Source organism: Vigna unguiculata, chromosome 10, assembly GCF_037176805.1.
Source record: "Vigna unguiculata cultivar grain cowpea cultivar isolate G323 ecotype 2 chromosome 10, ASM3717680v1, whole genome shotgun sequence".
Taxonomy (NCBI): domain Eukaryota; kingdom Viridiplantae; phylum Streptophyta; class Magnoliopsida; order Fabales; family Fabaceae; genus Vigna; species Vigna unguiculata.
Window position 1 is genome coordinate 40165970 of NC_140801.1, and position 22551 is coordinate 40188520.

Sequence of the window (22551 nt, forward strand, 5' to 3'; positions counted from 1 at the left end):
GGATGCTATTAAAAACAACCAGTCATCAAACACCTTTGGTTTGATTCCTATGAGATGTTACTTGATACATCCAATGATATGTAACTGTGACTTAGTTAAGATTGTAAATATCAATAGTTTTTTGGGAAAATATTAGGTTTGTAACTGTAACATACACCAGACATAAATTTTATTGTAATCAATAGTGTTTCCTCACAGGATTTAAGGAAGTGGCCACTTATATTGAAATTGAAGCAAGCAACTTATGGACTTTGGTTTGATGGTGATGATTCGTATGCAATTTACAGCTCTATTACACTTCCACACAACCTTTCAATCTAAAAGAACTTTTAAAACTAAAAACAGTTTAAAATTTTGATTTGATTTAATTTATTTTTGTAATTCTTTTCAAATAATTTATTGGGTTTATATACCAAGAGAGAGTGAAATTTATAGGATAATTTCATTTATCAAAGTTATGTTTTTCGAAAAATATTTTATTAAAGTTAGATATTGTAATGAAAGAGTTTGAATATTAAGTGACACTATCTATATCCAAAAAAGTCTTACCTGGTATTTACTTAGAATTCTAGGAGTTTGGAAGAACAAATAATATATTTTTCCTAGAAGTACACTTATTATCAATTTATGTTCAACACATTTATTACCAATTTATGTTCAACACACTTATTCTCAATTTATGTTCATTAAAGTCTATTAAAGTTTAATCTTCAGTAGTTTTATGTTTCCCTGCCTTTCAGTCTTGGCATAGTTAAAACAAAACTATCAACATGTAAATTCAAAGTCAAAGATGGAATGTTGAAGGTTCCTTTTTAAGGATGAGTTAAATTTTACAACCCGTAAAATATTTACACAATTTCCAAATATTTTAAATTATTCATCACATATCTGGGTATGATGTTAGTTTATATGTTATAATAAAATGATAGTTTTCCTTATTGTATTAGACTTAGGAATTAAAATATTAAAGAGGTATAAGTTAATAATAACTATATGTTGTTTTATCGGAATAATTAGCCAATGATTTAGATTGCCCCTAAAGTTAATATAATCATTTTTTTAAATATTAATTTTTATCTCTTATTTTTAAAATTTCAAATAACATTATTTTCAAATAAATTACTTAAGAAAATAAATAATGTGTTTAGTTTTAGTGAAAGAATCTTAAACAATTATTATTATCTATGGATAGAGGAAGTATGAGTAAACTATTCGACAGAAGTATTAGAATAGAGTTCTTGAAAAACATTTAAACTCAACCAAGTTGATATTGGACTGAATATTGAATTGTTTATAATAAGAGTCGTACTGAATTGTTCTACTAATTTAGTTTTAAAATATATAATTACTCTTAAATAGAATTAGTTAAATTAAATTAAACTATATGCTATGATATTAAAAAATGGAATGTTTACTTGTAATAAACTAAACATCCATATACTTCGTACAATTTAACAATGTAGAGTAGTTCAATTTAAGTTAGTTCACTCTGCCCTAATTAAATTCAATTTATTTAAATTATTATACAATTTAACTCAATTCTTTTATAACACTTATATGATTTGGTTCAATTTTATGATTGTTCAAATTGGTGCATTTTGTCCACTCCGATGAGCATCGGTTTGAAAGAAAATTATTATTTATTATTTCATACTAATATATACATCTCATATTTAATATAATAATCAGTATTATTAAATTGTAATTAGCTTTCTTTCGAGAAGGAACCTGTAAGTTGAAGAACTCTGATGTAACGTTATCCTATCTTAGGGGATCACGCCAAAATGACATTAAGTCATGGTTAAGTGAAAAAATATTTAATTAGTTCAGCTTAATGTTAGATAGATTGACCTAAATAATATGAAATTTATATATAAATTAAAATATAACATGGATCATATTGACACTAGTATGACAAAAATTTAATTTCTTGTCTTAATCCGATGATTCATAAACATTATTGGTAAGTTTGATCAATCAATTCTTAATCATCTTTTGTAGCTTGATTGGATGATACATGATCATCTTAATTGTAGTTTGATAGTTTGATCAAATGATACTTGATCATCATTACCTTTATTAGATGATATGTGTTCATCTTTAGTTTGATTAGATTATACTTGATCATCTCTAACATGATCGGACGATACTTGATCATCTTTAACCGGATCGAATGATGCATGATTATCTTAATTGTACCTTAATAGCTTGATTAAATGATATTTGATCATTTTTAGTTTTATCAAATTATACTTGAGCATCTTTAGCTTGATCGAATGATAGTTGGATCATCTTAATTGTAGCTTGATAGTCTGATGGATGATACTTGATCATCCTTAGATTGATCTATGATACTTGATCGTCCTTAGTTTGATCGATGATACTTGATCATCTTTAACTTGATGTGATAATATTTGATCATATTTAGCTTGATTGGATGATATTTTATCATATTTAATAGTCGTGATCTTGTGCTATAATCATCTCTTGGAAAATTTCAAAAGTACCCAAAATCTGCAATTTCTTATTTATTCATGTCTGATTAAGAACCTTTCATACTAAATTTATATATATATATATATATATATATATATATATATATATATATATATATATATATTTAAAGCATTATACTAATAATCCAATCTAATTATTTTATAGAAGACTCATTTTTTAAAGTATTATACTAATGGTTCAATCAAATGATCAAAGAATTATATTATTTTGACCACTCCAAAACTCTTGATCAAGATCGGCCAATAATATATATATATATTCTATCGGTTAACCCATTCGTTTCTTACATTTTCTGACCTATTTTATCATTTTTAAAGGTTTTATTATGTTCAATTAAACAAAATAACATCTAAACATTTATTTTCCAACTACTATACCTTTTCGTCTTTTATTGGTATCGATTCAATTCAATTTGTGAACAATGAGGTTGATACCTAATTGAGGTTTTAAAAGTCTATAGTGATATTTCTTGAATAAAAATCTTATATTAAAAAATAGTATTAGATGTGAATATTAAAAAATGTCAAAATTTAGATACGAAGATTTTTGTTATGTATAATAAAAAGAATAAAAATAGAAATATTATTCTTTTTGAGAGTCACGACTCTAGTTTGTTTTAGAAAACGTTAATTATAATATTTATAATTAAGTTTTTTAAGTACGAATCATTATTATTACACTATTTGATCTTTTAAAATGAATTTTTTCCTCAATTTAAAATAATCAATTCCTAACTATATTTTATTCTTAATTGATATACGGGCCCATCAACTTTTACTTTAATTCTCCGATAACTATTAAAATTTGAAAACAACAATTCAAGATATAAAGTGCAAACAAGTACTACCAATCTGAAACACAAGCATAAATAATCATTTTGCATTCCAGAACATTAAATATTAATTTAAAGAGAATTAGATGAAATTTTATTAAGTGAATAGTAAACCAGAATGGATGGGATATTCATTTAGTTTGCCGAACTTTAAAGTAACACTTTATTGGTTCAAAGAAAAATATTATAAAATACATGTGTAAATATTAATTTTGAAAAACTACTAAAAGAGTTATAAAACTTATAAAATACATATATTTCTTCTAAAATATGGCTATATTTATTTTGAATCGATTTTGCTTAAAAGGACAAAAGGCGGAAAAAAATTGTTTCACAAAAATCATAACAAGATAAAATATGAAATTATTTTTCATAAGAAACGAAAATCAAACAGATATTTCTTTTAAAGATAAAATAACTTCCATATTGAAAATACCATTTTTTTTTTCATTTGGAAAGAATTCTCAAATGCAATGTTTGTGTCGCGGTACGAGAAGTTTATTATTGTGTCAGAACAATCCAAATTAAGAATCTTTAAAAGTAAAGAGTTGAATCATACGTCAACTTTGTGAAGAACAAAGTTTATATATAACAAATTGTGAAGACTCAGTGATTGAATCAATCCACGATTTTACTTTTATTCCAAGATCTAATTTGGTAAACTCAATGATATCATAATGAATTAATTTAATTGAGATTGTAAATATGAATTTTTTTTAGAAAAGAAAAAGGTTTGTTTTAAGATAAATCTTATAATCAGTCACTACATTTCAATCTAAAAACCCTTTCAAATCTTGAAAGGATTGAGATTTTTATTTTATTTTTTGACTTTTGAATTACTTATCAATTAAATGATAGAAATAAAATAATATAATATATTCATGCAAAAGTTTAAAGAGGATTGTGTACTCGAAATTAATGAAGGATCCACAAAAGCACGTAGCATGAGATACTTCTTTCACTTTCTGATAGGTATTCTTAAGCGAAGTGACAGATCTTGACGAGAATTGTTGGGGGAGCCAAAATAATACATCAAAAATTTATATATTTAATTATTGTCACTAATAAAATAAAATTAAATACATATTTTAGTATAACAACAACTAAAAAAGAAATCACACATATCTAAAAAATTGTCAAAAGAAAATTCAATAATAATCAAACCACACTTAAAATCCAGTTATAAAAAACACAAAGTACAATATTTTTTTTCTATTTTCATAAAATAAAAAAAACTAATATACAAGAAGCTGATTAAACTAATATTTTACTATCAAGTGAGACAAAAGAGAACTACCTTCTTTATTTCTTCAAGAATGGAAGAAAACCGTTGAAAGATGAGAGCAAAAATAATAGATCTTTTTCTCTTCAGAAACAAAAGAAGATAGGTAAGAACAATTTGTGAGAAACTCAAGACATATAATGGAACTACAACTAAAATTCAGTTATAAAAAAAACACACAGTATAATATTTTTTCTTCCATGTTCATAAAATAAAAAATTAATATAAAACATACTCATTAATTAAATTATTAAACTAATATTTCACTATCAATTGAGACCAAAGAATTACCTTCTTTTTTTCCCCTCGAGTATGGAAGAGAACATAGGAAATATAAGAGCAAAAATGATAGATCTTTTCCTCTTCAAAAACAAAAGAAAATAGTTGAAAATGAGATATGAGAACAATTTGTGAGAAACTCAAGACATATAATGGAACCACAATTAAGATTCGGTTATAAAAAAAACACACAGTACAATATTTTTTTTTCTATATTCATGAAATAAACAATTAATATAAAAGAGGATCATTAAATAAATTATTAAACTAATATTTCACTATCAATTGAGACCAAAGAATTACCTTCTTCTTTACTTCCATGAGAATGGAAGGAAGAGGACAGAGGATAAATAAGAGCAAAAATAATAGATATTTTTCTCTTCAAAAACAAGAAAAAACATGTGAGAATGAAATAGGAGAACAATTTGTGAGAAACTCAAACTATAATAAATAAAAAAATAAAAAATATCTTGATAAATCTTTTTATTCTTTATTTTTTATTATGTTTAATTTTATATTTTATTATTTATTAACATTAATTATTATGTTTACAAAAGAAATAAAATATTTGATTTAATTATAATATATTTTTTAATATCTATAATATAAAAAAATTAAAATATATATAATATAAAAAAAAAATTAAAACTTTGGGGGGGCCATGGCCCCTCCCTGCACCAACAGTGCTCCGCCACTGCTTAAACGTAAGAGTGTTTTAAGTTGTTACTCTTAAAACTGACTAATGGGGTATCAGTTTTATATCATATCAGCAAAGACCAGAGACCTCGCAAATAAGTATTTGATTATTCAAGCCCATCAGACATTAGAGACCGTTTACTAAACAATCCAACCCATCACGGATCGTTCATCAGAAACCCAAAATTATATATTACCCATACAATAATAAATTATGTGCAATATAATTAATATAAACAAATAATTTAATTTATTAATTAATGTTAATCCATAATAATAACAAAATAGAGAATAATAATTTTATATAATAAAATTATATAAAATATAACATTCTCCCACTTAACATTAATAAATAAGGGTTAAAATGTTTTTGTTCCCTTAACTTTCAATGAAAATTGAATTTAGTCCATCTTCGAAACTTTGGCCTAATTTAGTCCTTTTAACCAATTTTTTTAAAGTTTATTTAACGTTTTAAACACATTTCATGAGAGCATTTGAGTTGTTTACCCCGCTTGACACATTTCCGCTTCAATGTTAGCTAAGAAACTGTCTTGAAAAACGTTTAAAATGTCAAATAAACTTAACAAAATTTTGTTAAAAGGACTAAATCCAAACATTTGTAAAGTTGGAGGACTAAATTGGGTCAAGGTTTCCGAGAGGGACTAATTCCAATTTTCACTGAAAGTTAAGGGACCAAAAACATATTTAACCCATAAATTAATTATATCAATTGCAACATAAGTACAAATACCAATTAAGAAATACAAACATGAATCACAAAGATAATATTCGATAGAGATACTTACAATATGCTTAGATTTCTTAAATAATGGATAATATATAAAATAAAAATAAACATAATAAATATGTGATCCCAAAATGGTTCATAAATTCTATATGCAGAAAGAGAAAGAGACGTAACGAAATTGACAAATTTACATCTCATGAAAACCATAATAATAATATAAAGTGTAAATGTCAAACTCCCACTAACCCAATACATCAAAAGAATTAACCACACCCATATGAGTTACATGATTTTGAAAAACTCCAACAGATAAGCCCTTAGTTAGTGAGTCTGCTAACATATTTTCTGTAGCAGTATGCTCAATCTGAGTTTGATAATCCAAAACTTTCTCTCCAACAAACAAAAATTTTATATCAAAATGTTTTGAGCGAGTAGAACTTCTGTTGTTTTGAGATAAATGTACGATAGCAATGTTGTCACAACATATCACAAGTGGCCTAGAAATACTTTCAATAATTTGAAAGCCATAAATCAAATTTTTAAGGTACATAGCTTGACAAGTAGCTTCATAACAAGCAACATACTCTGCCTTCATAGTGGAAGTAGCTGTAAGAGTTTTTTTAACACTCTTCCAAGAAATGGCTCATCCTGCCATCATAAAAATAAAGTCGGATGTAGATTTCCAGTCATCAGGACAACTAGCAAAATCAGAATCAGAATAACCAATGACTTGAAGTTGATCAGACTTCTCAAAGGTCAACATATGATCCTTAGTTCCCTGCAAATATCTAAAGACCTTTTTAACATCTTTCCAATGATCCAAACCTGGATCACTTAAGTATCTCCCTAAAGCATTAACAGCAAAAGCAATATCGGGATGAGTACAAACTTGAGCATACATTAAACTACCAACAATGGAAGCATATGGGATTTTTTTCATTTCAACTCTGTCATTATCATTTTGAGGACACTAAGATTTAAAGAGTTTGTCACCTTTTTGAACAGGTGTTGCACATGAGGAGCAAGAATGCATGTTAAACCTCTTGAGGACTTTATCAATGATTTCTCTTTGAGACTATCCAAGAATGCCACGTGACCTGTCACAAGAGATCTGAATGCCTAGAACAACAGAAGCATCACCAAGATCCTTCATATCAAAGTGGCTATTTAACATAAATTTTGTCTCAGTCAAAAGTTCAACAATGCTACTAGCAAGAAGAATATCATCAACATATAAGACAAGAATGATGAAAAGGCTCCCATTTTTCTTCAAGTAAATGCATTGATCTGAGGCATTTTCCTTGAAGCCAAAAGAAGTGACCACCTGATCAAATTTCAAATACCATTTCCTAGAAGCTTGTCTTAGTCCATACATAGACTTTTTCAAATACTTATTTTAATTATTGATTGATCCTATTTATTTATTTATTTATATAATTATATGGTTTAATATTGAAATAAAATTTATGATAAATAAAGATTTAATTATTGTAGTTGGAGGTATGACCTTGGGGATTTAAACGAGTTAGTATTACTCAAGATGAGATGTTCTTGAGTTACTTTGTTGGCCATGAGCTCATTTATCCTGACTAGTCACTACAAAATTAATCAATATCTATATAAAGTATGAAAAAATTCAATTAAATGGATTTGGGAGAATTTTCATTTCATTTTATCTTATTATGATATGTTGTATATTTTTTTATGTGAAATTTGTCTCACTTCCCTACTTTATGATTGTGTGTGAAAAACAAAATTTTATAACCATATCATAGATGACTGCTCCCAACATGCTTGATCCCTTCTTCACCGACATTGTGGTTGTTTTTCAGGGGAATGCATGGCAAACCAATGCAGTGAATAATTATGTGACATTTCAAGGAATATGAAATTCTACTATTACTTTTCTCTCTGCTTCCAATGCGCCGATTGTCATAGAAGGACAAATCGGAGTTACCTTCTATTTACCCCCAACAGTCCAAGTGAACCCTATCCATAACCTTTTCCCTCCACATGTTTGAAAGCCAATACATGAGGGGGAACTGTAAATAAATAACACTCCTCCCTCTTCTAGTGTAGGAAATATAAGATGTACTCAATGGTGTGGATATAAGATGCATACAATATTGTAAATAGATGTATATGTGAATATTTTAGTTATGTGATATGTTATTGTAGAATTATGTTTCAAATCTTTTTAGTATAATATAGAAAATAATATAAATAAATAAATAATAGTTAAAAAGAAAAAAAAATTTGTCGTCTCAAGGACAGTAAAACCAGCTACCACGAGAAGCCACACAATAACCAATGAAGAACTTGCTGACAGTTTGAAGATCAAGTTTTTTAAGTAAGGATTATAAGGCCTCATCTCCGCCTCCGCCTTACAACCCCACACATGGAAATGTCTCAAACTTGGCTTCTTCCCAGACATGAGTTCATAAGGAGTCTTTGAAACAGACTTGCTAGGTACTTTATTAAGAATATACATAGCAGTCCTTAAAGCGTCTCCCCAAAGGAAATCCGATAAAGAGGAATGACTCAACATGCATCTCACCATCTCTAAAAGAGTGTGATTCCTCTTTTCTGCAACTCCAGTTTGCTGAGGAGTACCATGTATAGTATACTGAGCTTTAATACTACATTGATCAAGAAATCTAGCGAAAGGTCCAGGATTTCTTCCAGTCTCATCATATCTGTCATAATACTCTCCACCTTTGTCAGACCTTACACATTTTATCTTCTTTCTTGTTTTCAACTCAATAGTAGCTTTGGAAGACTTAAAAGCATCCAAGGTACTTGATTTTTTCTTGTAGGAGATCTATTAACCAAATCGGGAATAATCGTCTACAAACGTGATAAAGTACCTATATCCCCACATGGAAGTGGGTGTGATAGCTCCCCATATATAAGTATGAATAAGCTCCAACACATTGTCACTCTTGTTTGTTCTTGTATTTCTTACTTTTGCGGTAAGCTTGCCCTTAATGCAATCAACACAAGTATGAAAATCAAAAAAATCTAGATCATGCAGAAACCCTCTTTAATAAGCCTCTTAATCTGAGGTCTAGAAATATGTCCTAGATGTCTATGCCACAACATAGAGGAATTTTCATCAACTCTACTACGCTTATGTCCAATAACAGAATTAACAGACATGTCATTCAGATTCAACATGTAAAGCCCATCATATAAAACTCCTAAGCTAACAGTAATTGAATTGAAATAAACAACAAGTTTACCATTACCAAATTCCTTCTCATAGAAGGTACATAAAAAACGTATTTCAAGAAACTACTCTTATGTCTTCAACTGGTGCTCTAGCTCCATCTCCCATGATAATCTTAGACTCGACATCACTTGGTTTTCTCAGGCTTGAGAACCCTTGTAAAGAATTCACAACATGAATAGTGGCACCCGCGTCTAACCACCAAGAATTGGGAGGAACATCAATAACATTAGATTCAAAACAAGCTAGAGCATATAGGAGTATACCTTCCTTATCAACATTCTTCTTTTCAAGAATATAACAGTCAACTAGCTTGTGCCCAAATTTCTTACAATGGGCATAATTTGCCTTGAAGTACTTCTTCTTAGGCTCCAAAACCACTGATGCTTTCCTTATGTTCCCCTTTTCATAATGAGATTTGCCTTTGAATCCCTTTTTCACATGTTTAGTGCTAGAAGTAGTAGCTGTTAACTGCATACTATAAGACTTAGTCTTTTTAATCGATGCTTCCTCTTGAGAAATAATAATTATCATCTCATCAATTGTCCATTCCTCCTTCTGAGTGTTGTAAGAAGTCTTCAACATATCAAACTGAGAAGGAAGAGATTCCATAACCTACCAAATCAAGTAACTATCACCAAGCTCTACCTTTAGAGATTTGAGTTTGTTATAATAGTGCACAAGCTTCATCATATGCTCACGAACACCACTGACACCATCATATTTGGTCTTTTCAAGAAGTGATAGATACTGACCCTTTTGAGCTTTGTCAAAAGTCTTAAACATCTCACCAACCGATCTCATAAAATCCTTAACATTGTCATTATCTAGAATGCTCTGTTGAATAGACTTCTCCATGGTGTATCTCATCATCATCAGGCATGTAAGACCTGGGAAAAATAAATAAATTAATAAGTATTTATTTAATAAATGCGACAGCGAGAATCCCTAAGTTATTTAATGTGAAGAGAAAAGACAATGAACAATGGTAGCTTAAGTGGTAAAGCATGTTGATGGTGTGAGGAGGACTTGGGTTCGAGTCTTGTGAATGCCATTTGTGGATTATTTTTATTATTTAATTATTTTGCATACAAGCATGGTTGTGAACACCTGGCGATAGATCATTGCCCGCCGACTCATCTCGTTTTTAAGCCATTTTGGGTTCCTACAAGGGAACCGCCTGGCGGCAGCACCCTGGCCGCCAAGCAACGCATATTGACCACCCAGATTTTTGGGTTTTTTTATGAATTGTCTGGCGGTGATGAACACTGTAAGACTCGTGGAATTTAATTAATTAACTAATTAATTAATTAATAAAGGTGGGTGGTGCGAGCCTTTATGGCATTTAATACTGGCATGTATGACGTGGAAAAGTACTAGCTTAAGTGGTTGAGAGTACTTTATTATATGAGAGGACTTGGGTTCAAGTCCTATGTATGCTATTTATGTTTTCTTTAATTATTATTATTTTTAATAATATGCTTGATCATGTTGAGTGATAATATAATCATAGAATTATATTAATCATCACGAAAAATGAATTGGTTAAATGGTTGTGCATTGGTTTGACATGGGCATGGTTAGGGGTTTGAACCTTGGTTAACTCAAACTAAGCTTTCTTTTTTGCTAAACTTATTTCTGGCAAAGAGGAAAAGGGTTGGGAACCTAGCAACCACGTGAAGGCAGCCTAAGAGGCTGGAAAAACAACTAATGATGGACTTTGAATGACAATTATACCACTTCTAATGTCATTTTCGTTTTAGCACATTAATCCATCATTAAGGCACTATTATAAGGGAAAATTTAGGTGAAAGGAAAGCTTTTCTGCATTTGTTATTGCTGTATAGGGAGAGGAGTACGAAAATGGAGAGTTTGGTGATGATTGAGTGAGGAAAGGAGTTGCATTGAGATAGAGTCAGAGGAAGAGCAATGGTGATCAAGGGGGAGCTGAAAACAATTTCAAAATAAACTAAGGAAACCAGGTTAGGGGAGTTATTCACGTTAAATTTTATGCTAATGCATGAATTGTATGATATATGCATGTGTTTGATTTCCATGAACCTCTGTTGTTTGTTAAAATTCAAATTTCTGGAAAATTTCCAGAAACTGCCTGGTGTGTTTCTGGGTTCCTTTGAGGAACCACCTGGGGGTGAAGCCTGTACCGCCAGGCGATGCAAACCTGTAACCCATTTATGCGTTCTTTGATGAAGAGCCTGGCGGAGGTGTTTGAACCGCCAAGCGGCACGAACCAAATTTTGGTTCAATTTTGGTGTTCTGAGTGTTGTGGGATGACTTTAAATAGAGGGAAAGCAAATTTTAATGGTTAAGGGGTGATTAGATGTCAAACATCATTGAAATTCATTTAATTGATGGCTAAATTGGATGAAACAATAGGAATATTATCTTAGGGTTGATGATTTGGGAATTTTAGTGTGAATGAATTCGTGAATGGGAAGTGTTAGGGATGAACCGTAATCCTAATAACTGGGATCGTATCCTATGGAGTCATAAATTGATGGAAATCAGAGTTGTAGTGAAGGGGGTAAGGTTCGCAGGTGCAGGAACCGCCTGATGGCACCCAATTGGCCGCCAGGCGCCATACCAGAGTTGCACGGTGTTCTAATTCACAAAAAATGCTGTTTTTCATACTTTTCACGCAACAGGAATCGCCAGGCGGTAATTTAGTCCCGCCAGGCGCCACCTTCCTCACTTCTGGGCGCTAGGCGTGACCATTTTTCTAGTTTATGCAGTTTTAGTAAAACTGCATATCCCGATTCGTTAACTGTCCGATTAAGATGAAATTTTGACAGGTGATCCATAACATGTGGTTCTTCACTTTGCACGGTGGAGATTTGATTTGGAGGTCAGTAGCTAGAGATATACATTACCCAATATTGCTAATTTGGGAATCTTTAAAATGCACGAATAACCTCTTGATAATTCCTAGTAACTTTTAATGAAACATGATTGGGTTCTGTGGTAAGTCTCTATCAATTTATTAGTCACATGTGGAGAATTAGTTTGGTGAAGGCATGGGTGTCAATATTAAAATGCATTGGTGCATCAGATCATGTGCTTAAAATTGTTAGAGTGTTGCTGCTTATATTTTATTTGAGCATACTTGGGATGGTCTATATGACTAGGGGATGAATGCACATGTGAGGTGCTATAAGGCCTGAAACATTATAGATGGCAATGCTTTTCATTAAGGGTACTCTAGAATGAGAGCAAATGAGAGCAACCAGTGTGAAGTGTGTTTGAACCTAAACTAAAACCAGTACTGCGCAAGTACTGGAGTAGCGCCTGGCGGTGGTGATCGATCCGCCAAGCGACAACGTAGAAATAGGGGGTTCTGGATCACGGTGGCGCCTAGTGTGACGAAAAAAAAAATTCTATTTATTTATTTATTACAGTATACTTATAAATATTTAGAGGCAAAAATTTATACACTAATATATAATTATATTTAAAATATTCACATTTATATATATATTTACAATACTATATACTTCCTATATCCACATTGTTTAGTACATTTTATATTTTCTATACTGGAAGAGGAAGAAGGGTTATTTATTTATAGTTTCCCCCTCATATGCGGTTTATCAAACAGGTGGAGGGAAAAGGTTATGGATAGGATTCACTTGTACTGTTGGGGGTAAATAAAAGGTAACTCCGATTTGTCCTTCGATGACAATCGGTGCATTCGGAGCAGAGAGAAAAGTAATGGTAGAGTTTCCCGTTCCCTGAAATGTTACAGAATTATTCACTACATTGGTTTGCCATGCATTTCCCGGAAAAACAGCCACAATGTCGGCGAAGAAGGGATCAAGCGTGTTCGGAGCAGCCATCTATGATAATGTTATAAAATTTTGTTTTTCGCACACAATCAAAAGAAATAGGGAAGTGAGACAAATATCACAAAAAAAAATAACATATCATAATAAAATAAAATGAAATGAAAATTCTTCCAATTCCATAAAACGAGATCTTTATTATACTTTTATAAAGATATTGATTAATTTTGTAGTGACTAGTCAGGATAAATGAGTTCGTGGCCAACAAAGTAACTCAAGAACATCTCATCTTGAGTGATACTAACTCGTTTAAATCCCCAAGGTCATACCTTCAACTACATTAATCAAATCTTTAATTATCATAATTTTTATTTCAATATTAAACCATATAATTATATAAATAAATAAATAGATAGGATCAATGAATAATTAAAATAGATATAAATGAATAAAAAGGGTCAATACGTAACTAGAGATAAATATAAATAAGTAAATGAGAATAAATATAAATTAAATAAATAGAACTAGTGCATAACTGGAAATAAATAAATAGGATTGGGAACTAAATATAAATTAGAATGAGGTTAGGGACACTTCACTTAGGGTAGATATCGAGATAAAAATTACGAATAGATAAAAACAAATAATCGAAGTAAAAAGATAAAGTGATGGATGTCTCCTTCCCTGACCTTAATTACTACGGAAAACACACCAAGGTTGTACGGAGACTGTGATAAAAATTCTTTCTTCGTTGTCGTAACCTCTCTCTCTCTCACACAAAGCTTTTCTCTGATTTCTTTTGTCCAGCTTCTCTTTTGCTTTCTATTTCTCTTACCCCACCCCTATTTATACTATATTAAGTAATCATTACTTCTAGTTTGATTTTAATTAACTTGGTTCCTATACTATTCTAGTTCCATTAGTTCTTAACATTCCATCCTAGATATTTTTTTTTTCACAATGAACGGATAAAGGATAGAAACATATCTGCTAACATTAAATGCTTCTGATTACTTCCATATATATATATATATATATACTCTTTTCTTTTAATCTTTTATTAAATATGATATTAACGTTCTCATCCATTTGTTATTCAGTATACTGCCACTTTGCTTTCCAAGGTTTCGCATCTGATTGTAATCCGCTTTCCACTTATTCAAACTTTTGCATATAATTCATATATATACGTATATTCATAATTTATTTTATTATTAGTTTCAATAATATATATATATATATATATATATATATATATATATATATATATATATAATCTATAGAATATTGAACTATCGTATAATTTGTTGGTAATGAATTATTACCCATCAGTACAATTTATTTTGTAAATTTACAGCTAGCAGATATTATAAATACTATCGTCATTTTTTTTTTATATATATTATATGTTCAAAATTTATTATACTAGTCACAATACCTAAAAAAATAATGTATCATAAAATTTTAGGTATTGATATACTGAAAACACCGGGGTACAAATTTTGAGATGTTACAATTCTCCCCTACTAAAAGAAATTTCGTCCTCGAAATTATTTATTTATTTATTTTTGAAATAAATAAGGGTAAAGGTTTGTTATTTTTTCTTCTAATTCCCATGTAATATCTCCATTAGTTTCATTCCACATGACCTTCACTAGAGGGATCTGTCTGCCCCTCAATTCTTTGACCTTCTTGTCCATAATCTGTACAGGTATTGTGTCAAATGTAAGGTTATTCTTTAATTGTACTGTATCAGATCTTATCACATGAGTTGGATCAGAAATATATTTTCTTAATTGAGACACATGAAAGACATTATGGAGATTGGAAAGGAACGGAGGTAAGCAAATTTGATATGCAACATAACCTATTTTTCTAAGAATTTGGTAAGGACCAATGAACCGGGGGGTGAGTTTCTTTGATTTCATCGCTCTACCAATTCTAGTGATTGGTGTTACTTTCAAGAATACATGATCACCTTCTTGAAATTCAAGAGGTCGTCTTTTCTTGTCAGCATAACTTTTCTGTCTACTTTGAGTTGCTCTCAATTTGTTCCGGATCATTATGATTTTCTCTGTTGTCTGTTGAATCATGTCAGGACCTAATACTAAATTCTCACTAGTCTCAAACCAACACAAAGGTGTTCTACATTTCCTCCCATATAATGCTTCATAAGGTGCCATACCTATGCTGGAATGGAAACTGTTGTTATAGGTGAACTCAATCAAAGGCAGGTATCGATCCCAACTATCAGAATTTTCTAACACACAAGCTCTCAGCAAATCTTCCAAAGATTGAATGGTTCGTTCAGATTGTCCATCAGTTTGGGGATGATAAGCTGAGCTAAGGTGAAGCTGAGTACATAAGGCTTGATGTAAACTTCCCCAAAATTTTGAAGTGAATCTAGGGTCCCTATCAAATATAATAGTTATTGGAACTCCATGTAACCTGACAATTTCTTTTATGTACAATTCAGTCAATTTTTCCAATGAATACCTAATGTTAATGGGTAAGAAATGAGCAGACTTTGTTAATCTATCCACGATAACCCATATGGAATCAAATTTTTGAATGGTTCGTGGGAGACCAACTACAAAATCCATTGTTATACTATCCCATTTCCATTCAGGTATATCTAAGGATTGTAGCATTCCTGCTGGCTTTTGGTGTTCTATTTTAGCTTTTTGACAAACTAGAAATTTTGCTACATATTGTGCCACTTCCTTTTTCATTTTGGGCCACCAAAACATTTTCTTGAGATCTTGATACATTTTTGTTGTGCCCGGGTGTATGCTTAATTTGCTTTTATGTGCTTCTTCTAGAATCATTTCCTTAATTTCCTCATTATTGGGTACACACATCCTGTCCTTAAATCTCAAAGTTCCGGTTTTATCTATGCCAAAATTCTCCCCATCCTTTTGTCCCATCAATTTCTTTTTCTTTTGAATGAATTCATCACTTTCCTGTGCCTCATGGATTTGTTTTTGTAAATTGTTAGTGATCTGAATGGAGTTTAATTGCATTGTATCATGGCTTAGGGTGACTGACAGATTCATGTCTCTAAATTTTTCTAACAAATTTATTTCATGAATCATTAGTGAGGAGATATGTAAAGATTTTCTACTTAACGCATCTGCCACTACATTTGCCTTACCTGGGTGGTACTGTAATTCAAAATCATAATCTTTCAGAAATTCCATCCATCTTCTTTGTCTCATATTTAATTCCTTTTGATCAAAAAAGTATTTGAGACTCTTATGATCACTAAAAACTTCAAACTTTCCACCATAAACATAATGTCTCCATATCTTAAGTGCAAAAACAATGGCAGCTAGTTCTAGATCATGGGTTGGGTAATTTTTCTCGTGTGTTCTTAATTGTCTAGAAGCATATGCCACTACCCTTCTATCTTGCATAAGAACACAACCTAATCCCATTTTGGAAGCATCACAAAATATAACAAAGTGTCCATTAGGATTGGGTAATGCTAAAACAGGAGAAGTGGTTAATCTTTTCTTAAGTTCTTGAAAACTATTTTCACATTTTTCTGTCCACACAAAAGCTTGGCCCTTTTTGGTGAGTTGGGTTAAAGGTAAAGCTATTTTAGAAAATCCCTCAATGAATCTCCTATAATATCCTGCCAAACCGAGAAAACTGCGAATCTCAGTCACTGTTTTTGGTGGTTCCCATTGTAAAACTGCTTCTACTTTGGTTGGATCCACTGACACTCCGTTATTGGAAATCACATGTCCTAAGAATTTTACTTCCTCTAACCAAAATTCACACTTAGACAATTTAGCATACAATTTCTTTTCTTTCAAGATTTGCAAGACAATCCGAAGGTGTTCCTCATGTTCCTCAAGAGTCTTAGAGTAAATAAGAATGTCATCTATAAAAACAACCACAAATTGATCTAAAAATGGATGAAAGATCCTATTCATGTAATCCATGAATATTGCAGGAGCATTGGTCACACCAAAAGGCATCACTTGATATTCATAATGACCATACCTAGTTCTGAAAGCAGTTTTTTGTATGTCTTCTGCTTTTACTCTAATCTGATGATATCCGGACCTTAAATCTATCTTAGAAAATACAGAGGCTCCTCTTAATTGGTCCATCAAGTCATCTATTCTAGGAAGAGGGTATTTATTCTTTATGGTGAATTTATTTAATTGATGGTAATCTACGCACAACCTAAAACTTCCATCTTTCTTTTTAACTAACAAAACAGGGGCTCCCCAAGGTGACACACTAGGACGAATGAACTGTTTTTCAAGTAAATCTTCTAATTGTTTCTTCAATTTTGCTAATTCAGAGGGTGACATCCTATATGGTGCCATAGAGATTGGTCCAACTCCAGGCATCAAATCTATGGAAAATTCAATTTCTCTGTTAGGTGGTAAACCAGGAATATCATTGGGAAAGACTTCAGGAAAATTTTGAACAACTGCTATATTTTTCAACTCAACTTCCTCTTTTATTTCCATAGAAGATAATAACAAGTACCCTTGAATTTCATTCCTTAAAGGCTCACTTTTTGAATTGGTAGGTGATTTTAGAAGATTCTCAGAGTTTGGAAATATCACTGATTTCTTAGCACAATTCAAAAGGACTTGATTGGAAGATAACCAGTCCATACCTAAGATTACATCTAATTGAGATAAATGTAGACATATTAAATTTACAAGGAATTTTGTATTCTCAATGAACAGTGGACAGTCTAAACAAACTCTATCGGTTATTACTGAGTCATTTGTGGGAGTTGAAACAACCAAACTAGTTTTTAGAAAAGAGATCGACATATTAAGATGTTGAACACAATGATTAGAAATGAATGAGTGAGTTGCACCTGAGTCATACAGTACATTTAAAGTTCTTCCTTTAATAAAACACATACCTTGAATTAGATCATGGTTTTTAGCAATTTCAACTCCAGTCATGGTGTACACTCTTCCTGTTGTGGTAGGTCTTGTCTTAGTTGCAGTTGGATTGAAATGTGGCTTCTGTTGTCCACACTCAGAGAATATGTAACCAGGTTTTCCACACTTGAAACAGACTGGTCCTTTAAGGTGACAATCTTTAGCATGATGACCTTGTCCGCATTTAAAGCATCTGATATGATCATATACAGGTCTACTAGAATTTTCTGATGAAGATTGATTGGATTGGGTCCTCCATTGTGGGCGATTGTAAGGTTTTCCCTCATTGCGTTTATTTTTATTTGTCTGGGGTCCAAAATACTTTGGTTTGATATTTTGGTTGTTCTCAAAATCTTCCAAAAATCTACACTTGTGAATAAGCATAGGAAAATCAGCAATTTCTAGTATCCCTACTGCTTTTCTCAATTCATCTCTAAGTCCGTTTTCAAATTTTATACATTTCATCCTTTCCTCTAGGTGATAAAAGAAAGTAGAGTATTTTCCTAATTCTTCAAACTTGGAAGCATATTCCCCTACAGTCATACTTCCTTGCTTCAACTGCATGAACTCTATTTCTTTTGCTCTCCTCACATCATTAGGGAAATATTTTTCTAAAAACCTTGTTCTAAATACATCCCAGGTAATAATTATTCTTCCTCCTTCAAGTAATCTCCTGGTACCATCCCACCAATATTCGGCTTCTCCTAATAACATAAATACAGCATAATTCACCTTTTGGTTGTCAGCACAGTTCATAACTCGAAATATTTTCTCCATTTCTTTAATCCATAATTCAGCCTTTTCTGGATCATATCCTCTAGAGAATTGTGGGGGTTTGTTTCTCCTAAATTCAGCTAATCCTTGTGATTCAGGGTTTCCTTCAGGTCTTTGATTCCTCATTAGAGCAGCAGCCATGTCTCGGATAACTTGCATTGCTTCAGTTAATTCATTGTTTCTTCTAATGTTTGCCATCTGGAATTGTATGAGTTAGAAAGAAAAAAAAAAAAATATATATATATATATATATATATATATATATATATATATATATATATATATATATAATGAGCACATTTCACAGATCTCGCATGAAACGTTGCTCTGATACCATCTAATGTGACGAAAAAAAAAATTCTATTTATTTATTTATTACAGTATACTTATAAATATTTAGAGGCAAAAATTTATACACTAATATATAATTATATTTAAAATATTCACATTTATATATATATTTACAATACTATATACTTCCTATATCCACATTGTTTAGTACATTCTATATTTTCTATACTGGAAGAGGAAGAAGGGTTATTTATTTACAGTTTCCCCCTCATATGCGGTTTATCAAACAGGTGGAGGGAAAAGGTTATGGATAGGATTCACTTGGACTGTTGGGGGTAAATAAAAGGTAACTCCGATTTGTCTTTCGATGACAATCGGTGCATTCGGAGCAGAGAGAAAAGTAATGGTAGAGTTTCCCGTTCCCTGAAATGTTACAGAATTATTCACTACATTGGTTTGCCATGCATTTCCCGGAAAAATAGCCACAATGTCGGCGAAGAAGGGATCAAGCGTGTTCGGAGCAGCCATCTATGATAATGTTATAAAATTTTGTTTTTCGTACACAATCAAAAGAAATAGGGAAGTGAGACAAATATCACAAAAAACATAACATATCATAATAAAATAAAATGAAATGAAAATTCTTCCAATTCCATAAAACGGGATCTTTATTATACTTTTATAAAGATATTGATTAATTTTGTAGTGACTAGTCAGGATAAATGAGTTCATGGCCAACAAAGTAACTCAAGAACATCTCATCTTGAGTGATACTAACTTGTTTAAATCCCCAAGGTCATACCTCCAACTACATTAATCAAATCTTTAATTATCATAATTTTTATTTCAATATTAAACCATATAATTATATAAATAAATAAATAGATAGGATTAATGAATAATTAAAATAGATATAAATGAATAAAAAGGGTCAATACGTAACTAGAGATAAATATAAATAAGTAAATGAGAATAAATATAAATTAAATAAATAGGACCAGTGCATAACTGGAAATAAATAAATAGGATTGGGAACTAAATATAAATTAGAATGAGGTTAGGGACACCTCACTTAGGGTAGATATCGAGATAAAAATTACGAATAGATAAAAACAAATAATCGAAGTAAAAAGATAAAGTGATGGATGTCTCCTTCCCTTACCTTAATTACTATGGAAAACACACCAAGGTTGTACGGAGACTGTGATAAAAATTCTTTGTTCGTTGTCGTAACCTCTCTCTCTTTCACATAAAGCTTTTCTCTGATTTCTTTTGTCCAGCTTCTCTTTTGCTTTCTATTTCTCTTACCCCACCCCTATTTATACTATAATAAGTAATCATTACTTCTAGTTTGATTTTAATTAACTTGGTTCCTATACTATTCTAGTTCCATTAGTTCTTAACATTCCATCCTAGATATTTTTTTTTTCACAATGAACGGATAAAGGATAGAAACATATCTGCTAACATTAAATGCTTCTGATTACTTCCATATATATATATATATATATATATATATATATATATATATATATATATACTGTTTTCTTTTAATCTTTTATTAAATATGATATTAACGTTCTCATCCATTTGTTATTCAGTATACTGCCACTTTGCTTTCCAAGGTTTCGCATCTGATTGTAATCCACTTTCCACTTATTCAAACTTTTGCATATAATTCATATATACATACGTATATTCATAATTTATTTTATTATTAGTTTCAATAATATATATATATATATATATATATATATATATATATATATATATATATATATAATCTATAGAATATTGAACTATCGTATAATTTGTTGGTAATGAATTATTACCCATAAGTACAATTTATTTTGTAAATTTACAGCTAGCAGATATTATAAGTACTATCGACATTTTTTATATATATATATATTATATGTTCAAAATTTATTATACTAGTCACAATACCTAAAAAAATAATGTATCATAAAATTTTAGGTATTGATATACTGAAAACACCAGGGTACAAATTTTGAGATGTTACACCTAGCGGTAAGGAGGGGTGTGCCAGGCGGAGTCTGCAGTTCAGTAAATACTAAGGCATGTGGCGCTTGGTGGTAGAGGAAGTCCCGCCAGGCAATAGTTGTAGTGGCAGTGAAGATTAAGGCGCTTAGCGCCTGGCGGTACGTGTCCCCCGCCAAGCGATCTGGAAGCGGCAGCGCCTGGCGGTATATGTCCCCCGCCAGGCGATTTTGTTGCAACACATTGGTGTTATGCTTGCTATGATGTGCATGATCTACAAGGCTTCTAGGATATCTTAAAGGTCGGGTTGCTGGTGTTCCTTGAGTTGAGCTCGGAACGTATCCCTTGAGTTGAGCTCGGGATATGGGTTAAGCAAGTGGCATTCCTCGAGTTGAACTCAGAATGGCATCCCTCGAGTTGAGCTCGGGATGGCGGATGAACACGAGTAACCCATGAGTTGAGCTTGGGTTGGCGAGTGTTGACGGTGTGAGTGTGCTGGTTGTGGCCAATACGGATGGGTCAAAATAGATTGCCTTCCTCAGTAGTTGAGTGACAAGTTTGGTAGTCTTGGGACGTTACGAATTATGTTCGTATATGGGGACTTCACCTGGCGTTACGGTGTATGATCCGTAGCATGGTTTCTCACACGTGCTCTATTGGTTGTGGCCGATAGGTATGGCAGCAAGACACCTTGAGGTACTCACTGGAAGATGTAGAACACGAATAATATGGTGGTGGCCATGTGATTGGTATATTTGTGTCGTATATATATATATATATATATATATATATATATATATATATATATATATATATATATGTTTATTTTGTTAGCTCACCCTATCTGCTTGTGTTTGGTGATGATCGTGTATGCGGTACACGAGAGCAGATGATGTTGCAGGTGGATCTGGTGAGGCTTAGCAGCGGAGCGGGGAAAACTCATGGGAACAGTTTTATAGAGTTTTATGATTTATGGTTTTGGAATGAAGATGTAATCTTTTATGAGACTATTTTGGTACTTTATTGAATTTTGAGAAGATTTGAACTTAGAGTTATCTTTATTATGAAATAAATTATTTGAATTTTTTTGCGTTTTTGGGAAATGGATTTATAATAAATGTGATTTTATTTTCTTATCATATATTATATTTTAAACTCGTAATATCCGGTCGGGATGTTACAA

The 22551-nt window shown here is 31.3% G+C and overlaps 1 protein-coding gene across 1 annotated transcript; it reads right to left on the bottom strand.

The window, feature by feature from the left end:
• Positions 1-15015: 15015 nt before the first annotated feature.
• LOC146883178 (uncharacterized) lies at positions 15016-19274 on the bottom strand. Its single transcript, XM_085667903.1, has 2 exons — positions 18281-19274; positions 15016-15083 (listed from the first exon to the last, which is right to left on the bottom strand). Exons 1-2 carry the CDS (start codon positions 19272-19274, stop codon positions 15016-15018), a joined length of 1062 nt encoding a protein of 353 aa, XP_085524029.1.
• Positions 19275-22551: the final 3277 nt, after the last annotated feature.

Bases quoted from the DNA above. Each gene is read 5' to 3' on its own strand.
- LOC146883178 (XM_085667903.1), bottom strand. From the start codon at position 19,274: ATGGCAAACATTAGAAGAAACAATGAATTAACTGAAGCAATGCAAGTT. The intron at 15,084-18,280 runs GTATGTGTTTTA...ATACCTGTACAG, and splicing joins AAACCATGATCTAATTCAAG to ATTATGGACAAGAAGGTCAA.